The sequence below is a fragment of the Xyrauchen texanus genome, chromosome 35 (genome assembly GCF_025860055.1).
Source record: "Xyrauchen texanus isolate HMW12.3.18 chromosome 35, RBS_HiC_50CHRs, whole genome shotgun sequence".
Classification (NCBI taxonomy): domain Eukaryota; kingdom Metazoa; phylum Chordata; class Actinopteri; order Cypriniformes; family Catostomidae; genus Xyrauchen; species Xyrauchen texanus.
In genome coordinates, this window is record NC_068310.1 from 13,687,060 (window position 1) to 13,713,053 (window position 25,994).

Below are 25,994 nucleotides of genomic sequence, written 5' to 3' on the forward strand. Positions count from 1 at the left end.
ATCAACTTCATACAGATATACACAAACCAGAATGGCGTTGTCAATCATTTACTAGTCTTAACTTTAGACATACAAAACACTGGTCAATCAATGGATTACAGGAATACATCCCAGATTTAAATATTACAATTCATATGATTGACAGACAGAGAGAGAGAGATTTCTGCATTCTGATGAAGTCATTCTAATCCAAACTCATATCCTCATCATCATCTTTTTTATCTTTGGAATCACTATTATCATCTGTCTTGGTATCACTGCCCTCCATGGCCTTGGCAAATGCTTCAACATCTAGATATTAGGACAAAATGACAACATAAACATCTGAGATCACAAAAGGAGTTACCATGACTTAAAACACAGAACAATTTTATACATCTAAGTAGATTAAACCTGGTAGTCTGGCCAGACTAAAGAAAAGACATTCTTCTTGAATAATTTGTGTTTTCATACAATTTACCTCCTTTGTTAGCTGCATCCACTGCTTCAGAGGGCAGACCGAACTGATTCATTAGAGGACCGAGCTGACCAGAAGCCAGTGCACTGCTGAACATACTCATTGCCTGTAACAGACAAAAACAGCAGAAAAAGTCTCAGAATGAGTGGAAAGAGTTGTAAAAGAGTTTATGGAGGATTCATTTTAGAATTGCAGTCATTTAAATGCAATGCATGTCTATTTGCTTTTAATATTTGTCTCCAGAAGTTACCTAATTGTGACAAATTCTCTCTTTGGGAAAAAACTATTTATCAATAAATTAATGTTTTTTTTTTCCTATTTCTGAAAGTGAATTAAGTTTTATTTTAGGGGTAGGGTTAGTCTATAGTAAATATAATTAACATGCATAACTATAAAAACAATAGAAGTCTATGTATCATCATTAGGATAGCACAACGTGTGTGACTGTGACCTGTTGAAACTGTGGAGAGGTGAGTGTGTTCTGGATCTCATCAGCGCTCTGTGGCAGTGACTCTCCTGAAGGCAGGTAGGGCAACAGTCTCTGCTGCACCTCAGAGTTAGCCAGAATAGGAGCCATGACATCAGGGGTTAACACACTTGCCAAGTCCACTACAGAGGGAGAGACAGGACAAGATTCAAAGAAAGAAAAAAAAAAAAAAAAGAGAAAACATCCCATGTACAGTGAAGAAACACTCATTTTGAAATATTTTATATTAGGTCCATATGTCTACAGTATATAAACTCATTTAAAAAAACAAAACCTTTTTCAGGACACTGTATTTTTAAAAGTTAATTTCGTAAAAATCCAAATAACTTTACAGAACTTTATTGTAAAGGGTTTAAACAATGTTTTCCATGATTGTTCAATGAACCACAAACAATTAATGAACATGCACCTGTGGAACGGTCATTAAGACACAGTCAGCTTACTGACGGTAGGCAATTAAGGTCACAGTTATAAAAACGTAAGACACTAAAGAGATCTTTCTACTGACTCAGAAAAACAACAAAAGAAAGATGTCCATGGTCCCTGCTCATCTGCGTGAACTGGCCTTTGGCATGCTGCATGGAGGCATGAGGACTGCAGATGTGGCCCGGGCAATAAATTGCAATGTCCTTACTGTTAGACAGCGATACAGGAAGACAGGAAGGACAGCTGATGGTCCTCGCAGTGGCAGACCACATGTAACACCACCTGCATAGGATCAGTACATCCGAATATCACACCTGCGGGACAGGTACAGGATGGCAACAACATGCCTGAGTTACACCAGGAAAGCACAATCCCTCCATCAGTGCTCAGACAGTCCGCAATAGGCTGAGAGAGGCTGGACTGAGGGCTTGTAGGCCTGTTGTAAAGCAGGTCCTTCCCAGACATCACCAGTAACAACGTTGCCTTTGGGCACAAACCCACCTTCACTGGACCAGACAGGACTGGCCAAAAGTGCTCTTCACTGACGAGTTGTGGTTTTGAGCGTTACACCGAGTCCTGTACTCTGGAGCGGGATCGATTTGGAGGTGGAGGGTTAATCATTGTCTGGGGCGGTATGTCACAGCATCATCGGACTGAGCTTGTTGTCATTGCAGCCAATCTCAATGCTGTGCGTTATAGGGAAGACATCCTCCTCCCTCATGTGGTACCCTTCCTGCAGGCTCATCCTGACATGACCCTCCAGCATGACAATGCCACCAGTCATAATGTTCGTTCTGTGCGTGATTTCCTGTAAAACAGGAATGTCAGTGGCCAGTGAAGAGCCCAGATCTTAATCCCATTGAGCATATCTGGGACCTGTTGGATCGGAGTGTGAGAGCTAGGGCCATTCCCCCACAAACTCTCAGCAAGAACTGGCAAATCTGGTGCAGTCCATGTGGAGGTGATTCACTGCAGTAATTAATGCAGCTGGTGGCCACACCAGATACTGACTGTTACTTTTGATTTTGACCCCCACTTTTGTTCAGGGACACATTATTCCATTTCTGTTAGTCACATGTCTGTGAAACTTGTGTTCATACAAATATTTACACGTTAAGTTTGCTGAAAATAAAAGTGAGAGGACGTTTCTTTTTTTTATGAGTTTGTATACACACAAAATACTTGACATTACAAACACATTGTGGCCTGCATGATGAAAAATTCTGATCAATAAACCCCCCAAACTGATTTTAATCAGATTTCAAACCACATATGAATACATATGACTGTTTGCATAAACTGGATTTCATGAGATTTTCTGCAGTTCATTCTATACAAACTAATTTAAATCAGATATCCCCACAAAAATAATCCAATTTGGGCTGTCAGTGTGTACAAAGTATTGCTGCACTTCACGACTGGTCTACATCAGCTCTGGTGCTCACCTCCTGGTCCCTCTGCAGCCATGGCAGGCACGTTCATGGTGGCCAGAATGCTCTGTAGGTCACTTAGCTGAATGGGCTGTGTGCTGGAGGGCGCCGCTGAAGGTATGGAGGGGGTCTGGGCTGCAGGTGTGGTGGGGGTCACAGTGGGTGAACTGGTGGATGTGGCAGCAGGGGTTACCGGTGTGGTGGGTGCCTGGGTGGAGCTGAGCCGAGCGGCAGATCCAGAGGAGGGAGTGGCCGATGCTGATTGGCTGCGGGAGCTGTGGAACGGGAGAGGAGTAGTTCAGAAACAGAATTCAAATTTTATTCTTACACACAGCAATAAGCAATCATAATGACATAATACAGAAATCAAAGGATCTAGTAAAACATACCTAGAGGTTGAACTGCTTGTAGCAGGGCCTCCACTGCCCAAGAGACTGGCCAGACCTGGACCAGCTAAAGCACCAAGCCCTCCTAAAACACACATTAACAAAGACATTTTTACTTACTTTAGTAATTTTATTATTTAAAATGAGCTTTCAATAACACAACTTTGAGTGCTGATTATGTTAGGACTTTGGAAATATATTTGCATCATTTGTTGGCATTAAAATAATCACAATATGATGTTGGTTATTTTTTTTTTAATGTACTTTTCAATTGCCCATTTAAGGAGTATTCCAGGTTCAATACAATTTAAGCACAATCGACAGCATTCATGGCATAATATTAATTAAAACATAAATGTCACTCCTTTTCTTTAAAAGAAGCAAAAATCTTGGTTCCAGTGAGACACTTACAATGGAAGTGAATGGGGCCCATTTTTGAACGTTAAAACACTTTTTCAAAAGTATAGCCAGAAAACAAAAACAATGCATGTTAACATGATTTTCAACAAGCCCTAAAACTACTGTAAAAATGTCAATTTAAACAACTTCACAGCTCAAATAATACATGAGTTTTAACAGAAGAATTAATGTTATGTTTTAATCAAACTATAAGCTTCAAATTTCTGCTTTAAATCCTCCACAAATTGTCCTCACTCACATACATAGTAAGTAGAAGTAGACTGATATATCAGTTTTGCCGATTCATTTGTACCAATAGTTGCTTTTAAGAACTGAAAAAATATATGCCAATATTTTATTTTATTTTTTATTTTGTTTAATTCCTTTTCCAAGTATATACAAAAAACCTTTTCATCTGGTGAATCTATTGGATATAAAAAGCTTAATTTGGTAAATACCTACAGTGGCATGCAAAAGTTTGGGCACCCTTGATCAAAATTTCTGTTGCTGTGGATAGCCAAGCGAGCAAAAGATGGCCTGATTTCCAAAAGGCATAAAGTTAAAGATAACACATTTCTTTAATGTTTTAAGCAACTGTACTTTTTTCTTTTATAGTTTCAAAATAACAAAAAAGTAAAAGGGCCTGAGGCAAAAGTTTGGGCACCCTGCAGGTCAGTACTTAGTAACACCCCCTGGCAAGTATCCCAGCTTATGAAAGCTTTCTGTAGCCAGCGAAGTGTCTTTCAATTCTTGTTTGGGGGATTTTCGTCCATTCTTCCTTGCAAACGGCTTCTAGTTCTGTGAGATTCTTGGACCGTCTTGCATGCACTCCTCTTTTCAGGTCTATCCACAGATTTTCGATGATGTTTATGTCAGGAGACTGTGAGGGCCATAGCAAAACCTTCAGCATGATCGATACACCCCCGTGCTTAACAGTTGGAGAGGTGATCTTTTCATGAAATTCTGCACCCTTTTTTCTCCAAAAATACCTTTGCTCATTGCGGCCAAAAAGTTATATTTTAAATTAATCAGTCCTCAGGACTTGTTTCTAAAATGCATCAGGCTTGTTTAGATGTTCATTTGCAAACTTCTGACACTGAAACTTGTGGTGAGGATGCAGGAAAGGTTTTCATCTCATGACTCTTCCACGAAGGTCATATTTGTGCAGGTGTTGCTGCACAGTAGAACAGTGCACCACTACTCTAAATATTCCTTAAGGTCTTTTGCAGTCAAACAGGGGTTTTGATTTGCCTTTCCTGCAATCCTACAAAGAGATCTCTCTGAAAGTTTTCTTGGTCTTCCATACCTCAACTTGAACTCCACCGTTCCTGTTAACTGCCATTCCTTAATTACATTACGAACTGAGGAAACTGCTAACTGAAAATGCTTTGCCATCTTCTTATAGCCTTCTCCTGCTTTGTGGAAATCAATTATTTTAATTTAGGCAGCTGCTTAGAGGAGCCCATGGCAGTTGTGCATCATAGTATGTACAAAGCTTTGAAATGTGCATCACCTGGCCTTTTAAAATGATGATTATGAACAAGCCATAGCCCTAAAAAGCCAACAAGAGACCTTGGCAAATGTTATCTGAGAGCTCACATCTCTTGGGGTGTCCAAACGTGCTCCTTTCCTTTTTTCCCCACTCTAAAATTGTACAAAATATAAATACACTAATATTGCTTAAAATTTTGAAAATAATTTTTCATCTTTAACATTATTCCTTTTGGAGATCACTTTATCTTCTACTCACTTACCTATTCACAGCAACAGAAATTTTGACCAGGGGTGCCCAAACTTTTGCATGCCACTGTACATATAGAGAATTGTAATGGAGCCAAATCTCGAATTTCAAAATAAGAGTACCCAGTGTATTTCAGGTTTGTTTAAAGTAAAAAGTCCCACGTTTTGCACAAAAGCTTCATTTCTCTGGCTATTATTGGGATTTTGGTTGCACAATAAACTGCTTTTAGGATTTTATTCATTTTGCAGCCTCAAAGTCTGTGCCTTGTTCCGCAATGAAATAATTAGATTTTTTTATTATATAGATAGATAGATTTTAAAAACTATTGGACAACTAATCTGCCTTTTTCACCACATTAGTTATCAATATCGGCAAAATACACTATCGGTCAAACTCTAATTGTAGGTGCCTCACAGGAACGAGCTTTCCTTTTTCTTTTTTTTTTTTTTAAAGAAAAGGGCGGACGAGTCCAAATACATTTTTGTGGTAATAAACTTGCCACAAATGCTGTCGATTGATCTTCACTTGCACTGAACCTGGAATATTACTTTAAGTTTTTATATAGACCTTGTGAATATCAGTGCGTAAAACATCTCAGGTTTACTTGTAACAAAACGTTTACCATTTCTCGCCTTAAACAGTGCATTTTCATCTTGCTTTAAACATTTGTATCTATTTGGCGAAAATGACCCTTTAAGGCTTTTCAGAGCAAATTTAGTTGACATGAAATACTTTAGGAAAGTTTCATGTCCTGTGATGTGACATGCTATACTCCATCTGAAACTAGTTTAAACCAGCATTTAGGCATTTGTTTTTAGAATTACTATGCATACAGCATTCAGGAGCTTGAGAAAAAAAATGGTGAACCGATACAGAACCTACTATAAACATGGTTCCAAAGACAGTCACATTTGTCATCCTTACTTTAAAAATGAATTACATTTTTTAAATCTTGACATTGCTAAAAAAAAAAATACAAAAAAAGTCAACACTCGTTGCATCCTAAATATCATTAAAAGGCTGAAAAATATTATATCACTAAGCTCTACTATCATTTGACTTTTTTGCAGAAATTAGCATGGGATTTCAAAAAGCACTCACCAAGCCCACCCAGTCCTGTTGGACCAATCAGCTGCATGAGTTGATTGTGGCTCATATTACCCAAGAGGCTTTGCAGGCCACCTTCTCCTTGGAAGAAAAACAGCCAAGGTAAATGAGTCTGTACTTGCCAGTAAATAATCAATGCTTCAACTCCTTCAATAACTCACCACCAAGTGCAGAGAGCTCATGGCTGCTACCTCCTCCACTGCCCAGAGCTCCTGGCATGGGTGGGTTGTTTAAGTACTCATTCAATTTGCGACAGTACTCCTCATCTTTGTCTGTTTTGGGCTCCTTTTGAATAAGAGAGATGGGACTGTGTGAATAAAATATGCATAAAATCCAATATCTAGAAACATGGAGAGTACCGTAATTTACGGACTATAAGCCGCAACTTTTTTCCCACGCCTTGAACCTCGCGGCTTATACAATGACGCGGCTAATATATGGATTTTTCCCGCTTTCAAATTTTATAAAAACAAAAAATACAAAAAAACATTCTGTGACGTGTTCAGTTTTTTGGCGGCGTGAAGCTTTCATTAGACCAATGAAATTGCCGAACGGGTTAAGGTCAAAACAACTTTTTTTGTTTACTGTTTAGATTAAATCGAGCGCGCTCAAACTTCCCATCATTCTGATTACGGTAGTAATTTTGTCACCCTCACCATGGCAAGGACATGGAGAAACGCATATGATGCTGCTTTCAAGCTGAAGGCGATTGATCTGGCTGTTGGGATAGGAAATAGAGCTGCTGCACGGGAGCTTGGTCTTAATGAGTCGATGATAAGACGTTGGAAACAGCAGTGTGAGAAATTGACTCAGTGCAAAAAGACAACTAAATCTGAGGCTATACTCCAACACCGAAGGAGATGACTTCAGTGGTTTCAGTGCACAGGACGAGGAAGATAGTGACCAATGACTTTCTTGGTAGGCTACTGTTTACTGCAAATGTTTTATTAGAAGCCGTGTGTGGCAGCGGGGGCGTGGTCAAGCGCCCGTCCGGGAGAGAAAAGCGGTAAGGGCGCTTACACCTGCGCTAAATTATGTCTAACACCGGTGTCTAATTTCAAGTGCCCTGCTTCACGTGTCCTTGGGACACCAGTGTGACAGTTTTCAGCAGGGCACTTGACGTTCCAGGTAAGGCTTTTAATGGCCACAGCAATGTTTACAATCAATTTTATAAAGTTTCTCAATTCTTCTATGCGCCAACACTAGACTGACGTGTGTCACTCTCTCAGCTCTGTGGCTGCTGCCTTTTTATGCCGCTCTCCCCATGCTTACTGAAATTAGACACCTGTGTTAGACATAATTTAGCTCAGGTGTAAGCGCCCTTACCGCTTTTCTCTCCCGAACGGGCGCTTGACCGCGCCCCCGCTGCCACACTGTGTTTCGTTAAAGCCTATTTATTTTTGTTACAAGCCGTGTTTCGTTAAAGCCGGAGTAAAGTTCATTTGTTTCAATGTACCGGTAGGCACCTGCGGCTTATAGACAGGTGCGGCTTATTTATGTTCAAAATAATATTTTATTTAAAAATCAGTGGGTGCGGCTTATATAGGGTGCGCTCAATAGTCCGGAAATTACGGTAAGTTACATCCTTAAACTGACACATTTGTCAACTGTGCATTCATATCTAGTATATAGTCCCCAAAAGAGTTTCCAGCGTATAGTGGAATGCTAAATCCCAAAAGTGAAAATATACAAATAAACATCTGATTTAGAGGTTTGCTTTAGAATCAGCACTTGTGTTCAAATAAAAAGATTGGATTACAAAAAGGATGCATAGTCTATAAAATATATAAAATAGTATTTTTAATCATGCACTTAGTTGAGTTAAATGCAATTTACAGTCAATGACCATTCAAAAATATGCACATTTTTAGTCAAATAAGATGCATTATAATTTAGGCTCGTGTAGCAGACTCCTACGTCCTTGTTTAAGCCCCATATTTCTTGTTATATTCTGACTAAGCAAATCTAAATTGCTGCATTTAAACAAAGTACCAAGCTCCATAGAATCCGTGCTTCGTGAAACACTTATGCTGTCGTTTTCATTATTTTAAGGTTGCTTTAGATAGAAGTGTCTGCTCAGTGAATAGATGTGCATTATAAATGTCTTGCTCACCTGCATCCAGAAGAACATCCTTTTGGATCCAGCTTTGAACTTGAGCACAAACACACGTCCTGTAGTGCACTGGTTCACCCTCTTAAACTCACAGTCATCCGGGAATATTATCAGATCCTGAAAACATAAGCATTTATGGACACATTACAATATTAATCAAGATACTAATTCGTTATTAAGATAACTTATTATCATTACTAATACTAACAGAAGTCCTAAAGATTTTTTAGGAGTCTTTTCAATTAAATTCTGTAGAAGACAAAAAGAGAATGCAACAGGGTTCAATAGAGAGACTGAGGCGGGAACCGGACGAACCATCAAAACAATGTTTAATGAAACGCACGCACGCACGCACGCACGCACGCACGCACGCACGCACGCACGCACGCACGCACGCACGCTGCGTAAGGCTCTCTCTCTCTTTCCCTCACAAACTGCCGCATCTCGCTGTACTTATCCCCTCTCCTCGGCTGATTAGCCTGATTGGGGGCCGGACGTGCGTAGTCACGGCCCGACCTCCTCCTCGTTACACTGATGTTAGGCAGAATATTATCCTCAGTGCCCATTCACTTCCACTGTACAAAAGTCAACGTGTTCAACGTAAGAGAAAAGTCATAAGGGTTTGGAATAACATGAAGGCGAGTAAATGATGGTGAACTATACTTTTATGTTATACTTTTATGTTCTATGCAACTCAACAGGGTGTGAACAGCTGTGAGAACAAGGGCCTCTAGTGGGTGGGGGAGAAAGAGGGGAGCAATCTGTCAATCTGTGGTGGTGGCGTAGTGGGCTAAAGCACAGAAACGGTAAGCAGAAGGTTGCAGGTTTCGATCCCCACAACCACCACCATTGTGTCCTTGAGCAAGGCACTTAATCCAGGTTGCTCCGGGGGGATTGTCCTTGTAATAAGTGCACTGTAAGTCGCTTTGGATAAAAGCACCTGGCAAATGCATAAATGTAAATGTCATCTCAGTTGCCCATGCCAGCTCTTACAAAATATCAGGATAAAGTACAACAAATTATAAGATTTGAATAGCTGGCAAAGTTAGTTTAACTAATTATGTTGAATGCCATCCATTTTTTTTCCCTTTAAGGATCACAACACGACTTGTTTCAGCATAGTTCTCAAAATATTTTCAAAAGATACAGCCACTGGAGTGAGAGAAGAAACACAACTGTCCTTCATTGCTGTTTTTTCTGCATTGTGGATGATTTATATATTGTATTTGAGGAATAAAGAATTGCTCTGTTTTTGTCTTTCCCATTCATTTAGTTTATTCAAAAGATGTTCCTTTTTTTATGAGCTCTTAGACTTTTCGAATCACGCCCAAATGTTTTGTGTTCAGATGGCAAGTGGAGGGAAAAGTCACCATGTCTTGCATTGTTAGATTAAGGAACCCATTTTTATTACATCGGAAAAAGTATAGAAGGGTTAGAAATTTCGTAAAAATAGAGAAGAGAGCTGCAGTTCTACATCCACTCACATCCTCCACGTTTCCAGAGGTCCTGTCCTTCCAGCAGAAGTGGATGAGCGAGTCATCCGTCTGCTGGATGTACACAGTGCCCTTGCGCTTGTCCGGGGTCACTGTGCTGCCTTTCAGGGTCATTTTACCGGCCCTGAACTCGACCAGATATTTACTGGATGAGCTGCGGGAGCCAGACACCAGACTGGGGAACAGAGCACCAGACGACATCTTCACTGCTGAAGAGAAAATATCAATAATAATTATACACAGAAATAATACAAAACCAACACTACTTGGTTTCAGACTACTGCGAAATCCATACAAATGGTAACTGGATAAAGATCTCCGGGCTGCTTTGTATCGGATGACAAACAACAAGAAACTAGTGTGAGCATTTATTTTTATTAGCACTCGAGCTAGCTTCATAAACAAGAGTTATTGCGTATTTGGACAAATAAACACTCAAATATTTTCTTACGGGATATTACATCACCAGAATTGTCACTCTGTCGACCTTGGGTTGAAAACTGTCATATTATCATTGTTTATATTTTTCAAACATTGCATTCAGTTAGCATTAGCTGCCATTTAAACGCACAGAACTCGAGCTCAACAATGACTGCGCATTTCGTTTCAAAAGTGACAAAAACTAAATAAAATGCATCATACCGGTGTTTACGCGAAATCTTTATTTCAAATGTGTGTCTTGGGGGACATTCGCTAAATAGTTGCGGACGGACTGAGGAAAGTGGCAGACAACTTCCGGTCTCCGCCTAGCCGTGTTTCCATTGGTAATTTTTCCACGTAAGTCAGCATTTGATTGGCTGAAAAACATGTCATTCTTGGTATGCAGTATCTGTTGTGTCATTCACTTCTCATGGCTGCCTTTTTCCATGGCTGTTTTTATTGTTGGTCTGTGGTTATTTTCAATAATATAATTTTGTCTATTTCTGTTTTTAACTGTTTTCTTGGGCTAATCTGCAGAATCATTTAAAATGAATTGGCAGTAAAGCACATACAACTAGAATTGGTTTCATATAAATGTATCTACCATAAACTATGTTAAATACAATTTAATTAGCTTAACTGTATTAAACTAACTTTGAATCATCTTAAAGGGGCCATGCGCCATTTATTTTGTCTTCCCTGACATTATTTTATAATAAAATCCAAGGTTTCTTGCATCAACAGTAATTAAGTATATGACAAATTTTCATCTCTCAGATAGCTGGTATTAAACAGGCTTTTAGCTACTGCAGCTTTAAGACTTCTATAATATAACCCTGTTATGACTAGATGCCGCTCTGTGTGTGAAATAATTTATCACAAACACAAACAGCAGGTTTGTGCACCCACACAAACCGTTAATATAATACTGAAATACTCCTCAACTACTCTTTCCTATGAAAATTGAATTGGCATTGGCATGTAAACGGGCGCTCATGTGTTAATGTATTCATGGGTGAGACATCACAACCATGTACATTTCTGAATGGCCTGTTTTGCAGCTTAGCTTTGATAAATGGTCTGTGAATTGAGGAGGTAGCTTTGTGTCATTAGTGTTGCCTATATCATCCAATAAACTTGAACAAATAAAAAGAGAAAGGAAACTATTGTTTTCCATTTTATAGCCCCTTTAAGTACTTTATGTGAATTTAGTATGACTAATATTCTTGCTCAAATAGAAGTGCAGATTTTCTGCTTTCAGAGAATTTAAACAAGAGGGATGTAAGCAAAACGTATAATTGCTACTCAATAGTAAAATCCAGTGACAGCAAAACAATAAATAAATTACATACTAGAAAAACAAGTAAAAGCACAAAATATGGAAATATGTACTTATGATTGCTAGAAATGTATTTGCAACATCTTGGAACATCCATACATTGAAAAAACAACATGCTTACACAATGAACAGACACAAAGCAGCATCAAAATAAAATCTATATTTTAATTGTGGAATATTAGTTTTATAACGTTAAGTTTTCAAATAATCAATTATAAAAAAAATAAACATTTAATGAGGGAGCAGATGCAAACCATGTATTTCATGTGTAAGTATATCAAACAACTGATTATGATATGCTCCATTTTGACAATCCTGTTGATGCTTTAAGTTATCACTCAGACTAGGGGAGAGGTGGTTAGAAAATGAAGTATCTAACATCACAAACCACATAAAAAAGTTCAAGGTCAAGTTTTAGGGACTCAAATTCCATGGGAAATAAAATGTGTGTGCTTGAGAAGAGTTACAAGTGTTGAAGCATTTCAGTGCTTCAAACCCCACCCGTTTATTTGCTGCACAATTCTGTACATGTCTCTGAATGAAAGGGGCACCAGTTTTGTGGTCTGAAAGAAAACAAAATTAGATAAATGGAAAAGTACAAAAATCATATCAAGCATATGTGCATCTATGGGCATAGGGGACAAATCAGAAATATTTTTGTGAATAGGAAGGCATTATATTTTACATTTATATAAGCTGCCCTTTTACACATTACATGTTCATTAAGACAGAAAAAATTGTGCTTGTTTCTATTCATACTCAAATCCAGGGAGTATCTTAACTGCTTAATAGGTTGCATAGATTTCATTTTTGCAAATACACAGTGTGCATGTTTGGGATCAGTGATAACAGATGAAAATGCAGATGGATAGAACAAACCACGACACCTTACATCTCATGTAACAATATTTTCATTGGCTAGTGCTTGAGGAACAAGTTAGTGTGACACCAATACATACAAAAATGGTGAAATATGAAAGTGTACAAGAGCATGTTTCTTTTTCATCTGACATCTTAAGGAAGTTAACCCAAAAAAGAAAATTCTGTTGTCATTCATTCACCCTTATGTTGTTTCAAACCCATATGACTTTCTTTACACAGTGGCACAAAAAAGGATTCACTTTCATTGCATGTTTTCTAATGTCATAGGAGTCACAACACAAGTAATATGGGTTTGGAAAAACAAAGGTGAGTAAACAAATGACAGAATGCTTATTTGAGACATTTTTGGGTGAACAATTTAAAGAACATATTCAATAACAATACAAATCAGCCTAGTTTCCACCCCATGAATCTATGAATAAGGAGCTTTTGAAGCTACTATGATCTATTTTTAAAAACCTTCATCAGAATTCATGAATGATGAAGCAATTTTCCGTAAATTATTCAGGACTGACATTTAATCTGAATAGAAATCCAAAAGGCAAAATATTGTACCAATTAAAACAAACACTATGGCTTTTTACATTAATTGCCAAAAGCACGCACGCACACACATCCATACATAAATGGACACACACAGTTCATTATTAACATTCATAATCATTCATTAAACCTTATTACTGTTATTACATTAATGCTTAAATCACCTCCACATTCTCTTAAGTCTCTTCATACAGCTGAATCATTGAGGTCTTTATGCTGCTCAGTGCTAGACAAGCTCAAAAAGGTCTGGAATTAGTTTACATATGTTAAACACATACTATACATGGAAAATGGTGAATCCAAGCACTTAAGAGTCGCACACAGTGCACATATGGGCACTATTTGTGACCTCAGGTGATATAACTACAACTACATTGCACTCCAGGAACACTGCTTTGTCAAACTAGCTGGAGCCTTGAGATTCACTGAGGTGTTTGTAGGTTCTTAGGCAGAATCAAAAGGCAAATCACTAATTCTGTCTCTCTCTCTCTCTCTCTATACAGTTCTAATGCTTTGTTCCATTCATAAAACCTACAGTGTTGATAGGATGTGAATGAAGATGCTGCTACACATTATGACATCATAAACACAAGTGCATACTTGTCCAAAAAAATAAATCAACATTTCAATAACTTGTTGTGATTTTTGTAAATTCTCATGAAGCTCTTGTGCAATGGAGAATTAATGCAGAGGAGTAGGACATAAGCGCCACAGTATCACTTTCAGTTGGATATGATATGGTGTGGCAATTGGAGGGATGCTGTAGGTGGGGAGAGAGAAAGGTTTTGAAGAAGGTGAGGGAACCTCTGCCCTTTGAACATGAACCACCTCATTAGTAGATATCAGGACAGTTTGTGTATTTCCTGTCAAAGTAGCCGCCTGTGTAGAGCCAGTCCTGTGATCCTGTGTATGGGTTTGTGCCTGAATGAAACCACCTAAAAAAGGAAGATTTGAAAGGTAACCAGATTACAACACAGTTTACAGGCAATTACACGGAAATGTCAGTTATACCATGGAAAAAGAACACAACACCTTTTAAATTGTTCATTTAGGACTATATTTTAATGTATCAATATATAAACAAAAAATTGCATTGTTTATCCACCTCACATAATGCGTGCATAATATCTAAAACAACATTTTCAACCAGCCATATTTCATGGTTGTAAAAAGACTCTCTATTTTCCCTTTATGTTAACAATAACCATTTTCCACAAAGACAAGGAAATGTCTGAGAAATATATACAGTTGAAGTCAGATGTTTACATACACTTTAGCCAAATACATTTAAACTCAGTTTTTCACTCCTGACATTTAATCATAGAAAACATTCCCTGTCTTAGGTCAGTTAGGATCACTACTTTATTTTAAGAATTTGAAATGTCCGAATAATAGACAGAATTATTTATTTCAGCTTTTATTTCTTTCATCACATTCCCAATGGGGCAGAAGTTTACATACACGTTGTTAGTATTTGGCAGCATTGCCTTTAAATTGTTTAACTTGGGTCAAACCTTTTGGGTAGCCCTCCACAAGCTTCTCACAATAAGCTGCAGTAATTGTGGCCCATTCTTCCTGACAGAACTTGTGTAACTGAGTCAGGTTTGTACGCCTTCTTGCTTGCTCACGTTTTTTCAGTTCTGCCCACAAATTTTCTAGCGGCTTGAGGTAAGGGCTTTGTGGTGGCCATTCCAGTACCTTGACTTTGTTGTCCTTAAGCCATTTTGCCACAACTTTATAGGTATGCTTTGAGTCATTATCCATTTGGAGGACCCATTTTAAACCGAGCTTTAACTTCCTGGTTGAAGTCTTGAGATGTTGCTTCAGTATATCCACATAATTTTCCTTCCTCATGATGCCATCTATTTTGTGATGTGCACCAGTCCCTCTTGCAGCAAAACACCCCCACAACATGATGCTGCCACCCCCATGCTTCATGGTTGGGATGGTGTTCTTCGGCTTGTAAGCCTCACCCTTTTTCCTCCAAATATAATGATGGTCATTATGGCCAAACAGTTAGGCTACTTAAATGCAAGTAAAGTAAGTTCAAAAAGTACGATCTTTGTCCCCATGTGCACTTGCAAACTGGAGTTTGGGTTTATGATGTTTTTGGAGCAGAGGCTTCTTCCTTGCTGAGCAGCCTTTCAGGTTATGTCGATATAGGACTCATTTTACTGTGGATATAGATACTGGTCTACCCATTTCCTCCAGTATCTTCACAAGGATTTTTGCTGTTGTTCTGGGATTGATGTGCACTTTTCGCACCAAACAACGTTCATCTCTATGAGACAGAATGAGTCACATGGTGTTTATACTTGTGTACTGTTGTTTGTACAGATGAACGTGGTACTTTCAGGCATTTGGAAATTGATCCCAAGGATGAACCAGACTTGTGGAGGTCCACAATTTATTTTCTGAGGTTTTGGATTGCTTTTGATTTTCCCATAATATCAAGCAAAGAGGCAGAGTTTGAAGGTAAAAAAATACATCCACAGGTACACCTCCAATTGACTCCAATTAACAAATTAGCCTATCAGAAGCTAATTGGCTACTTACCTAAAAGGCTTGGCACAATTTTCTAAGCTGCTGAAAAGGCACAGTTATCTTAGTGTGTGTAAAATTCTTACCAACTGGAATTGTGATATAGTCAATTAAAAGTGAAACAATCTGTTTGTATACAATTGTTGGAAAAAGTACCAGTGTCATGCACAACGTAGACTTGTCAAAACTATAGTTTGCTAATATGAAATCTGTGGAGTAGTTAAAAAAAATAAGGTTTAATGACTTCAACCTAAGTGTATGTAAACTTTAACTGTATACATTTTAAAATGATAAGAGCCACATTTATGATGTCACAGCCTTTCAGTGCTGTCACGTCTATAATGTTTAAGAGGTTATGTTTTCCATCAATTAAACAATATTCATACAGTTGATACTTTCTATATAAAGCTAAATTTGGTCAATGTTAAGTATGATGAACAAATGGTCTCCCTTCTTTACTTTAAACACCCATGATAACGGGTTACAGATGTGACAGTTAAGGTTGCTTCATATCAAATCATCTGAACATCAATGGGAGATTCAAACATCGACCACTTGTCGTGGTCCATGATGATTCAGATAGATTGCTCTTTATTGATTTGATCTGTGACATGTTGTTTCAATCTTACTGTACAACATTTGGGAAGGGATCATTTTGAAACATGTTGTGATTTGAATTGTAATATGATAACAATGGATCATCTAATACTGCATGGGGGGTACATAAAATGTATATTAAACATGTAGCTCTCATGTTGAACAAGTTGTTAGAACTACAAACTAGTAAATGATTCCTTTTGACAAAAATGAAGCCATGTTTTGCCCATTCTTTACTGCTAATAGAATATATATACACACTGGCATCCTCTTTAAAATTATTTTTATTATTATAAACATTATTATAATAACTTTCAGCACATGTTATCGATGTGCACGAACCGAAAGGAACACAGAGTATATCTGTTCCCTGTGTTACATACATTATCAAAGCACGAGATGGAATTAATTTCATGGGCACCTAGCACAGATCCACTTTGAGAACGCTATAACACCATTTCGTTATCCTCATACGTGTAATACAGATCAGTGCGGGACACATGCGATGCTCGTATACATCTGCGGTTCTGTATTTCAGCGAATGCTTGAAAGTGAAACAGTGAATGGTCAGTGGCGAACTGCTGAAGAGACCGTGATTGGTCAGGTGAGGTGAATGGACAATGGAAGAGCTAGTTATTTGGTCTATCATCTGTAGACACAGGCTGTAATGAAAATTAACAACTTTACCTGATTGATCATTTCTGTTTGTTAGCCCAGTAATATCGCAGATGGTTATGCAGCCCTATAAGCCAAATTTGCATTTAATTGTATTAGATACAAAATATAAAGCCAAGTGGCATCTGCAATTATGCTATAGAACATTTCTCTGAACCAACATGACTTTTTTGCCATTTTTTTTGCAATTACTTTTAACTAACTGGTGTCAAAATGATGTTTAGTTGATGAATGAAGTCAGTTCCAAGCAGAGTAAACACAGGTGTAGTTTGTCACATCAACCATATGGGCATGTTTTGATCTACATCTATTGTTTAATTTGAAAGGTAAAGAAAATAAATGTTTTATTTTAAGAAATCTGCTGGTGCCATCTTTCTTTAAAATAAGTCCCATTTAGTTTGATACATAATGCATAAGCTTTCATACATTAAGTGTAGTGCAAGTGTATTATAAACAGGTGATGATAATGCAGTGAAAAATATCTTGACGATGATATACTGGAACAATAGCATAGTAAATGCTCACCTAGTGGACCACTCTTTGCCATCTTTGGCTTGCTCTTTACGAGCTGCTCGCTGTTTCTCTTCCAACCTCTCCTTTTCTTTGCTGGCCTCATCTACACACATAGAGTATCTTATTACCTTCATGTGATATTGGTGAAGACATGAACTAACATGCACAAGCATAGCTGAATGGATTATTTGGCACATAAAAACAGCAGGGGGCATTGCAAGGCTGTTTTGAAGACAAACTTCTTTACCCATGTTGCCATTCTCCATGGCTCTGATGTCAGGCCGTAGGCGGCAGTCTGTTGGCGCTAGCACCCTTTCCATGCCGGGCTCCAACTCGTTCAGTGTCATGGCAAAATTTGTGAAGTTATACATCTAGAAGTGGACACAGAGAATGCAGGAATGATTACCATCAAGTAGTACACCGTAAACAAAGATTTATAGTGGAATATGTGTGTATGGTTTTGTATTGTATCATTCTCATTTTATCTAAGTGTTTAAGTTTTTAAGGAGTGATGACCGTGTGTGTGTGTGTGTGTGTGTGTGTGTGTGTGTATGTACCTCTGCTGAATGAGGTGGTCTAGATGATATTCTCCACAGTAATGTGCTACCAGGAATCACAGCCACAGTCTCTTGTACATCAGGCATTTCATCTGCATCCTCATTGACAGCTCCTTCGTCCTCTTCCTGTTGATGAACATAATTTAAACAGTCCTACAAAACAGCAGCTTTCTTGAAAACTGACCCTTTAAAGTGTACTTGTGCCACCTTTCTTTCAGATACCACTTTGATTATTTTGTTAAGTTAATATTTAGTATTTTTATGTAATGCAGTGACATTCATTAATTTTGTGTGGCTTAAGTGCACAAATACTTTTGGGGCCACTGAACATACAGAAAGAACACACGGACAAGGAGTCTGCCTAAATATGGGCGGGTCGTGATTTCACACGCCCAGTCCCTTATCAATCTAATCAATCCTCCGAGAGGGATAAGGACGACTGTGGAAGGTGTTGCAACAGAGAGAGATAGTTTATGGGCAGCTGTCCGTCATATATGTGTGTTTGTGTCTTTTGGTTTATTTCTTCATTAAAATAATATTTATATTTTCAAGCCGGTTCTCGCCTCTTCCTTTCCATTGAACTCCTTTTCACTGGTGCTGAAACCTGGGAAGGAGGAGGGATACGCTGTAGTGGAATTCTCACTGCTATCATCCACCCCAACGGAGCAGCCGCAGAAGTCTTCCAGGGGACGGAGGAGCTCTGCCGACTGAAAGCGGAGGAATTGGTCGCCGACCGCGAGGGGAGAAGGGGCTCCTAGCCAACCGCCTGGAGCGAAAAGGGCCGCTGCCAGGGGCGGAGGAGACCCCTACCAGCCGCTGAAACGCGGTGTGGTTTGAGACCGCAAGTGGGGAGGGGCTCACTGCCGACTGCCTGGAGCAGGATAACTGCTGCCGGGGGGGAGGGGGGAAAGACCCCTTCTGTTCCCCGAGAACGCGGCGGGGCTGTAAACATTCTCTCTCTGTCGCACCACCATCCGCAGTCGGCCCTCTCAGAGGCTTAATTAGCCTGATAAGGGACCAGGTGAGTAAAATCACAACCCGGCCCCACCCTCTGCCCTGTCAGTCACTCTTCTAATGAGACAAAAAATAATAATAATAATAATAATATTATATATATATATATATATATATATATATATATATATATATATATAAATACCCCACAATAAACCTGAACAGAACCAAATTCTCAGAGGCATAATAAGTACTGTAACACTCTGGTCCTGCCCTCTCTACACCTACACACACTCTTCTGTTCATACATTAGCACATATTTAAACTCTGCACACCAATACAAACAGCACAGAAAACCTTAAAACAACAAAGATGAATTGAACCCTTTCTTATCACTATAGTTCGTTTATGATGGCTCCTTACATAAATATACATAGCTACACCTCCTACTGTGATTTGTCTATATCTCCATCTTTGCAACCAAGTTTTGAACTCAGAGAGGGGAGCGGCTTTAGTTAAAAAAAAATATGTATTAATCAAAGCAATAGATTGATTAACGTTGACTTAAAAAGGTCAATTTTAATTCGCTCATCATTTACTCACCCTCATGCCACCTCAGACGTGTATGACTGACTTCTGCAGAACACAGATGAAGATTTTTAGAAGAATATTTCAGGTGTTGGTCCATACAATGCAAGTGAATGCCGACCAAAAAGCACATAAAGGGAGCATAACATTTATCCTTATGACTCCAGTGGTTAAATCCATGTATTCTGATGCAATCAAATCAGTTTTGGTGAGAACAAACACCACTGATTCTTGAGAAAAGGGACAAAACATTTCCTACATACAACAGTCCTTTATGTTAAAAATCAAGAAATCATAATAAAAATACTGAAAAAGTTAAGTGTATATACAGTGCATTCATTATTTAAAAATTAATATTTAAAAATGCATGCTCTTTCATGTGCTCTTTCTTGGAAGCACATGCAAGTTAACCTGTCCTCAGCAAGAGGTCAAAATGTTAAACTGCCAAACAAAGTGTTTAAAAATGCAACAAGTTCATAAATATAAATATCAGATGAAAGGTAAGGATCTGTAAGATATCAAACAACACATCAAGTAAACTTTAAATGATACTTTTAATAAAAGAACTGCCCATCAAAGTAGTGTCCTCACTATGCGTAAACATTTTTTTTTTTTAATCCTGAATCAATCAGACAATATCATAGTCAGCTATAACCCCAAGCACCCCATTAATACTTCCTGCTCATATTGGATGCAACAGTAGGACATGTGGTCTGGTAAATTTCATACTTCTTTATATTTTAAACAAACAATGTTGTAGTCTCTGCAGTCACAGCTTCAACTCCATCATTCCATTATTATCATTTCTGTAAGAATTGTGGGATACATTTTGGCATACGTGTTTAGGTTATAGAGGCAGCTTTAACAGAGGAAAAAACAAAATGGCTCTAGAGTACAACACATGGTTTAGATGACAACATTTTATATTTTTATTTAATAAGTCACTTTATAAATTCACTTGCATTGAGGACATACAGAGGTGAAATATTATTCTAAAAGTCTTCATTTGTGTTCTGCAGAAGTCAGTCAGACACATCTGCGATGGCATGAGGGTAAATCAATGATGAGAGCATTTTCATTTTTGGGTGAACTATCCCTTTAAGGTGCACTCAGTAATTTTTTCCCCATTAAAAAAAGTTTTACTCCTAAAGAAATTAATTGTAATTTTGAAACGTATGTATAAAATCATGATCACTAACATGAGATGAGGACTCTATAGTCATATCAGTAACATTATAAAAGCTGTTTTATTCTACATGGGGCAGATTTTTAGAATCACATGACCATCTGAATACTACTCACTTAATCTCAGTAACTGTCTTGTTATTGGACACTTTGACTCTTGGATTAAATGAATCATAGCTGGCTGTGAATAGTGAATTTCTACAATGGCATCTGTAAATAAACTATTGATTTTGAATGATGCTGCATCCACACCACTAAGTGTTACTGTAAGTCCGGAATATTACGGGAGTGCACCATCATGGGTAAAAGAATCATGCCACTTTCCTTCTCACCGGTTTCTGTTTCTTAGTGTCTGTCGCTCCTTTCTTGTCAAGCTTCCGATGGGCTTCATATACTTGTGGGTCCACACTCCACATACACTCAGTCCATTTCCCATAGATTACACAGCGCTTCTTCTTACTGTACGCAAAACACATACATGACAGAAACAGAAATCCCACAGTTAAAAGAAATCTGGAGGCTTTTTAAACTCTAAAACCTTTTAATAATTAAAGGAACATAATAAAATGAGAGTTCAAAGGAACAGCAGCAGTATTGTGTGTTAGCTAGCAGGTCTGTTGTATCAAAACCATTGTGTAACATTAAAGCTAATACAGTCACTGGTGAAGAGAAAGAAAAGGGTACCGTTTTATTTGCATGCTAGCAATACTACAAACACATTCACAATAAAGTATAGATTCTGCTGCTATTATATGGACTAAAGAAAAGGCCAGCTATCAGTATAGTTTCAATAAGACATAGTATAAATATTTTACTACTAATAAATGTCAAACTGGTTTGAAACTAGCTATAGAGTTTCCATTGTTTGGTTGGAGTGCTAATACTGTATATAGATTCTAATTTTGAAAAATTCTGGTTACTTGATTTAGGGTCCTGACCTTTTATCACCAATACATTTCCGTGACTTTTACAGGCATTTGTGATTATTGAATACAGATTATTAAAAATCCTTTTTATTCAGACCAATCTGCAAATGCATCTTTTAAACAGATTTGTCAATAGTTTCAACATTGTTTTTTAAATGACTGCAAACAATGATTCACTGACAAATGGGACATCACTATGACTAGATCATGAAATATTTTAAAGCAAAAGAAAAACAGGAACCATATAGATTCTTTACATGACTTTGAGTTTATTCATTTTAATGACTTTTTCAGGCATGGAAAACCCAATCTTAAAATGTCCTGATAGTTCCAGGGTTTCCATAACCTTTTGATTATTGGGGTAAAAAAAAAAAAAAAAAAAAAGATGATATTTTACAAAATACAAAAATAATAATAATAAAAATAAGACTAATAATGCCATAATGATGCATTTCATCACTCATGATCTTCAATGGTAATTGGTGACCGGCCCGAGGAACCATGTCCCTTTGACCGGCCCGCACTGGAACCTTGAGAGTGCTTTGGTGGCTTTTCATGCCAGTAAGACTGACTATAGTGTGAGCCATTGCATTCGAGTGCAGGCTGTTAAAGAGCATATCATTGCTTTCACCAACTGAAAAGAACACGCCCCTTCACTGAAGTTCGAGTCAATCATTTGAGTATGAACAAATAAGACATCTTTTTCATGAACAAACTGAAAGTATTTGTACACTCGTTCACGAGCTTCTTCATTTGTTTGTTAAATTCGACAATATCGTTCAACAAGAACAAGAAAAGCTGGATGAATTATGAATAAAACAATGTTATAAACAACTTATTACAATAACATACACATTTCATTGAAACTCAGTTGTCTTTTTTTTGTATAGCTTGATAAAAAGTCATGCTCAGCAGTTCATAATATGATAGATATTCTTTGTTGTCATTTGTAGGGAAATGCTTAAACACTCTGCAGTACTTAAGTCTCTTAGTAGAATTGTTGAAATGTAAATTTTAATAAATTATAATTAGACATGTTACAATTGTGAATAACTGTGCAATTTACTCATCGCGTAAAAGACGGTTATTTGGCGCTCTCTACTGGCACAAAGGAGTAATTTGCAGAAATGGTCAATGAATAAATCAATGAACTAATCTAAATTAATCCTTCTGGTGAACAGATTCAAAAGACACGTGTCACTGAGTAATCAAAATCCCCACTGCTGGACAGAGTACTTATTACAAGTTCTTTGAGCAAATGGTAGACTCATCCTAACCCCCCTTGAAAACACAACAGAGTGACCCAGCCTTGGCAGGAAAAATTTAGGGGACCCCTGGCCTAGATTTTAGCTAACTGGGACAGGGCAGAATGTGCAGCAAATTTGTGCATGCTCACAAACACAGTGTGCCTTAATTTGATGCCATAAAGACCCTTTACAGGTTAACTACATTTCACATTTATAGCATCTAGCAATTCTACAATCTATCTCCTTAAATGTCCCTTACACTTGATTTTTGGGGGGGAATAAGCCATGCCTGCTACTCTAGAAAAGAAGCAATCTAATACCTAACCTAATGCATAACGAAGGTGAATTTAAACAGTAAAAAGACAACAACATAAAACACCTTCTAGATTAGTCCGAGTTAATTTAGTTAAGTTCCGGATAATAACCTCAGGTGAAAAATCTAGACTATAAAAGTATATTCTGGCAGTCTAGAGTAGGGTACATTCTAAAGCAAAAAAGTAAATAAATCAATCAGTTAAACAACTCGACAATAGAGAGACATTCAGTGAAAATGTCTCACCTCTTGTCCTGGATATAACCCTCAACTCTGTGCAGCTCTTTTCCGAACATCCCACAGGGTTTAAAGTTCAGCACACACTTCTCTCCAGTACTAACCAAATAAAAACAGCAGGAAAATAAATATATACATGAATAATTAAATATAAATAAAACAATTAATCATTCAATGTCAGGATGCAATGTCTTATATAATATAAATAATGATTCCATCATATCCATGTGAGTTTATTGTTCTTAATTCAGTGTAATGAAAATGGCAACAATTCATAAACATATTAAAATGTTAGGGTAAATTGGTGTGAGCTGAATGTATTTTGTCTGTACCTGTGGTTGACAATTTCTACCGTGCCATACTGCTCAATCCACAGTTTACCCAGAATTACATTGTGTACACAGCAGAAAGGGTTCGTCCATGTATAGACCTCTTTATGCCTGTGAGGACACACACATGCACGCACACAAGCATGTGAGCAGATCGTTACCAGGCAACCTCAGAACCCTTCGTACTGAAATCTAATTTGGATACCACTGACTCATGCAAGGAAAGTCTCACTCACACAATCGATAAACCTTTTGAAAAACACCAGTAGATCTGGTTGTTCTAGGCCAGGGGTCGGGAACCTATGCCTCACGAGCCACATGTGGCTCTTCATTAAAAATCAAGTGGCTCGCCGGGTCTCTCACCATTCACCAACACATGAACATTTAAAACTTTCAAGAGAGACCTTTCCAACAGAAAATGTGGGTGCGATTGCAAAGCTTGAAGTCAATGACACTGCTTTAGTTTCCTTTCTCCCGAATTTTACAGCCTACTTCTAGTGAACATGGTTTGAAATGAACACCTGCCAAATGCAGAGTTTTCATGCAGAGTATTTTGTGGATGTACCGGCCACTGTGGAAGGCGACCTGAAAGACTTCTCGGAGTGTTATATTACAATAAATTAGACACAAAGACGCGCGTTTGACAAAACGTGATTATATTTTGAAGACCAGACGAAAGAAAAGCCGCGATGCACGTCTGATTTGATGTGTGTGCGCAGTGAACTCTTGAGTGCAGTCAATGACTGTGCTTCTCCAACACACGAACATGCATAGAGTTCTGGAACTCGTTTCCCAATAACTATTGATCTTCAATGTTAAGAGCATTTTCTACGAGCGATTTTTATGAACGTTTATTATTTTTTTATGTGCAACCAGGGTGTGATATAGCACCCACAAAATGCGATGAGACTCAATCCAGTTCGCAAGCTCCTCTCCAAATGCATTTCATGCAGGAGTAATTTTGCTCATGCATGAAAACACACTTTATTATATTTTTAAGACCAGACAAAAGAAAAGCTGCCAATGCTTGTGTCTGATTCACTGTTCAGAGGCGTGCAGCGCGACCCGGTCACATGAAACAAGTGAATGTAAAGAATCACTCATTTTTCTTGGTTTCATTCAACTGAAAACTGATTGCATGAATAATGTCATCTATGAGAATGCTGCAAATGATCTCCGATCATCTTGTGAGGTACTGAGAGTTTAGTTCACTCTTACACATTGTGAATGCAACTCTGCAGGTTCAGTAATATATACTGGTATCTTTGTATTAAATAAACAAAGACAAAAGTGATTAAATCATAAGGTAATACAAGACACCTTCACCTTGAACCTAAAATGTATCCTAAAATGTTCTATTTTTTTTCTTTAAGAAGCATTAACTGGATTACCAAAACACAATACAAACACATTCGATAAGAACACACATTTTTTGGGAACACAAGATTTTTTTAGGCTTATTTATTATGATGATTATTTTAATTATCTTTACATTTATAATTGTTTTTAGTTCTTAAGTTGTATGCTAGTTATTTACATCTGTTGCTGCATACTGATACTTGCGTGATGGCAAATGGAGCCGAAATTGTAAATGTTTGGATTTGGGGAGGTGGTAATACAAAAGGATGTTTTTATCACTTAGTAATTTGTATTGCTTTTTCGTTTCATATAAAGTGCAATTTGAATTTAGAAATATCTTTTGTGTTTCAATAAATGAATAACATTTTTAAAGCAAAATCAATAAAGCAAAAATATTCACGACCTTGGGGATTGATCATATAATCGAATATTGATATTTTAAATGCAATTATCATTAAAACGTTTTTTACATATCGTCAAGCCAAAAAGGGAAGTACAATTTTAAGTAAAATTAAGTAATTTTATGGAGACCCGCACAAACACGTGTACTCAATTCCATACTGGAACATGTTACCTATTAATATTTGCATATTTGTTTGTTTTTGAGTAGTCTATGGGCAATATAAATTTGTATTTTATTGAAAAACTTTGTTTAAATTAAACAATTGGCTCCTTAGTGAAAAAAGGTTCCCGACCCCTGTTCTAGGCTGAACAGTGAAAAACAACCATTAACCAAGACAAGTGTCTAGA

General features: G+C 37.7%; 2 protein-coding genes across 6 annotated transcripts in view; both read right to left on the reverse strand.

Annotated features, from left to right (window-relative positions):
- Window positions 1-18: 18 nt before the first annotated feature.
- On the reverse strand, window positions 19-10,790 carry LOC127628763 (proteasomal ubiquitin receptor ADRM1-like). 4 transcript variants are annotated; one of them, XM_052105629.1, is made up of 10 exons: window positions 10,682-10,790; window positions 10,031-10,248; window positions 8,547-8,663; window positions 6,595-6,718; window positions 6,428-6,508; window positions 3,190-3,271; window positions 2,816-3,075; window positions 909-1,066; window positions 461-563; window positions 19-291 (listed from the first exon to the last, which is right to left on the reverse strand). In XM_052105629.1, exons 2-10 carry the CDS (start codon window positions 10,238-10,240, stop codon window positions 185-187), a joined length of 1,242 nt encoding a protein of 413 aa, XP_051961589.1. In that variant the 5' UTR covers window positions 10,241-10,248; window positions 10,682-10,790; the 3' UTR covers window positions 19-184. The 4 variants fall into 4 exon arrangements, with proteins under 4 accessions (XP_051961589.1, XP_051961587.1, XP_051961588.1 ...); XM_052105627.1 differs by having other exon boundaries at window positions 6,428-6,514; window positions 10,031-10,245; window positions 10,682-10,778; XM_052105628.1 differs by having other exon boundaries at window positions 20-291; window positions 6,428-6,511.
- A 1,082-nt stretch (window positions 10,791-11,872) lies between these two features.
- The window catches only part of LOC127629014 (oxysterol-binding protein-related protein 2-like), a 28,221-nt gene continuing 14,099 nt past the window's right edge, over window positions 11,873-25,994 (reverse strand). For both annotated transcript variants that reach the window (XM_052106023.1, XM_052106022.1), the window contains exons 8-14: window positions 23,889-23,996; window positions 23,566-23,655; window positions 21,166-21,292; window positions 18,107-18,232; window positions 17,797-17,920; window positions 17,562-17,652; window positions 11,873-14,158 (exon numbers count right to left, since the gene is read on the reverse strand). In XM_052106023.1, coding sequence (XP_051961983.1) covers window positions 14,056-14,158; window positions 17,562-17,652; window positions 17,797-17,920; window positions 18,107-18,232; window positions 21,166-21,292; window positions 23,566-23,655; window positions 23,889-23,996 — 769 coding nt within the window. In that variant the 3' untranslated portion in view covers window positions 11,873-14,055. The remainder of the gene's footprint in view (window positions 14,159-17,561; window positions 17,653-17,796; window positions 17,921-18,106; window positions 18,233-21,165; window positions 21,293-23,565; window positions 23,656-23,888; window positions 23,997-25,994) is intronic.

Excerpts from the sequence above, each read along its gene's own strand:
- LOC127628763 (XM_052105627.1), bottom strand. The coding sequence starts at position 10,240 with ATGTCGTCTGGTGCTCTGTTCCCCAGTCTGGTGTCTGGCTCCCGCAGC. Across the intron at positions 6,515-6,594 it reads TGAGCTCTCTGCACTTGGTG|GAGAAGGTGGCCTGCAAAGC; the intron begins GTGAGTTATTGA and ends TTTTCTTCCAAG. Across the intron at positions 564-908 it reads CCTCTCCACAGTTTCAACAG|GCAATGAGTATGTTCAGCAG; the intron begins GTCACAGTCACA and ends TGTCTGTTACAG.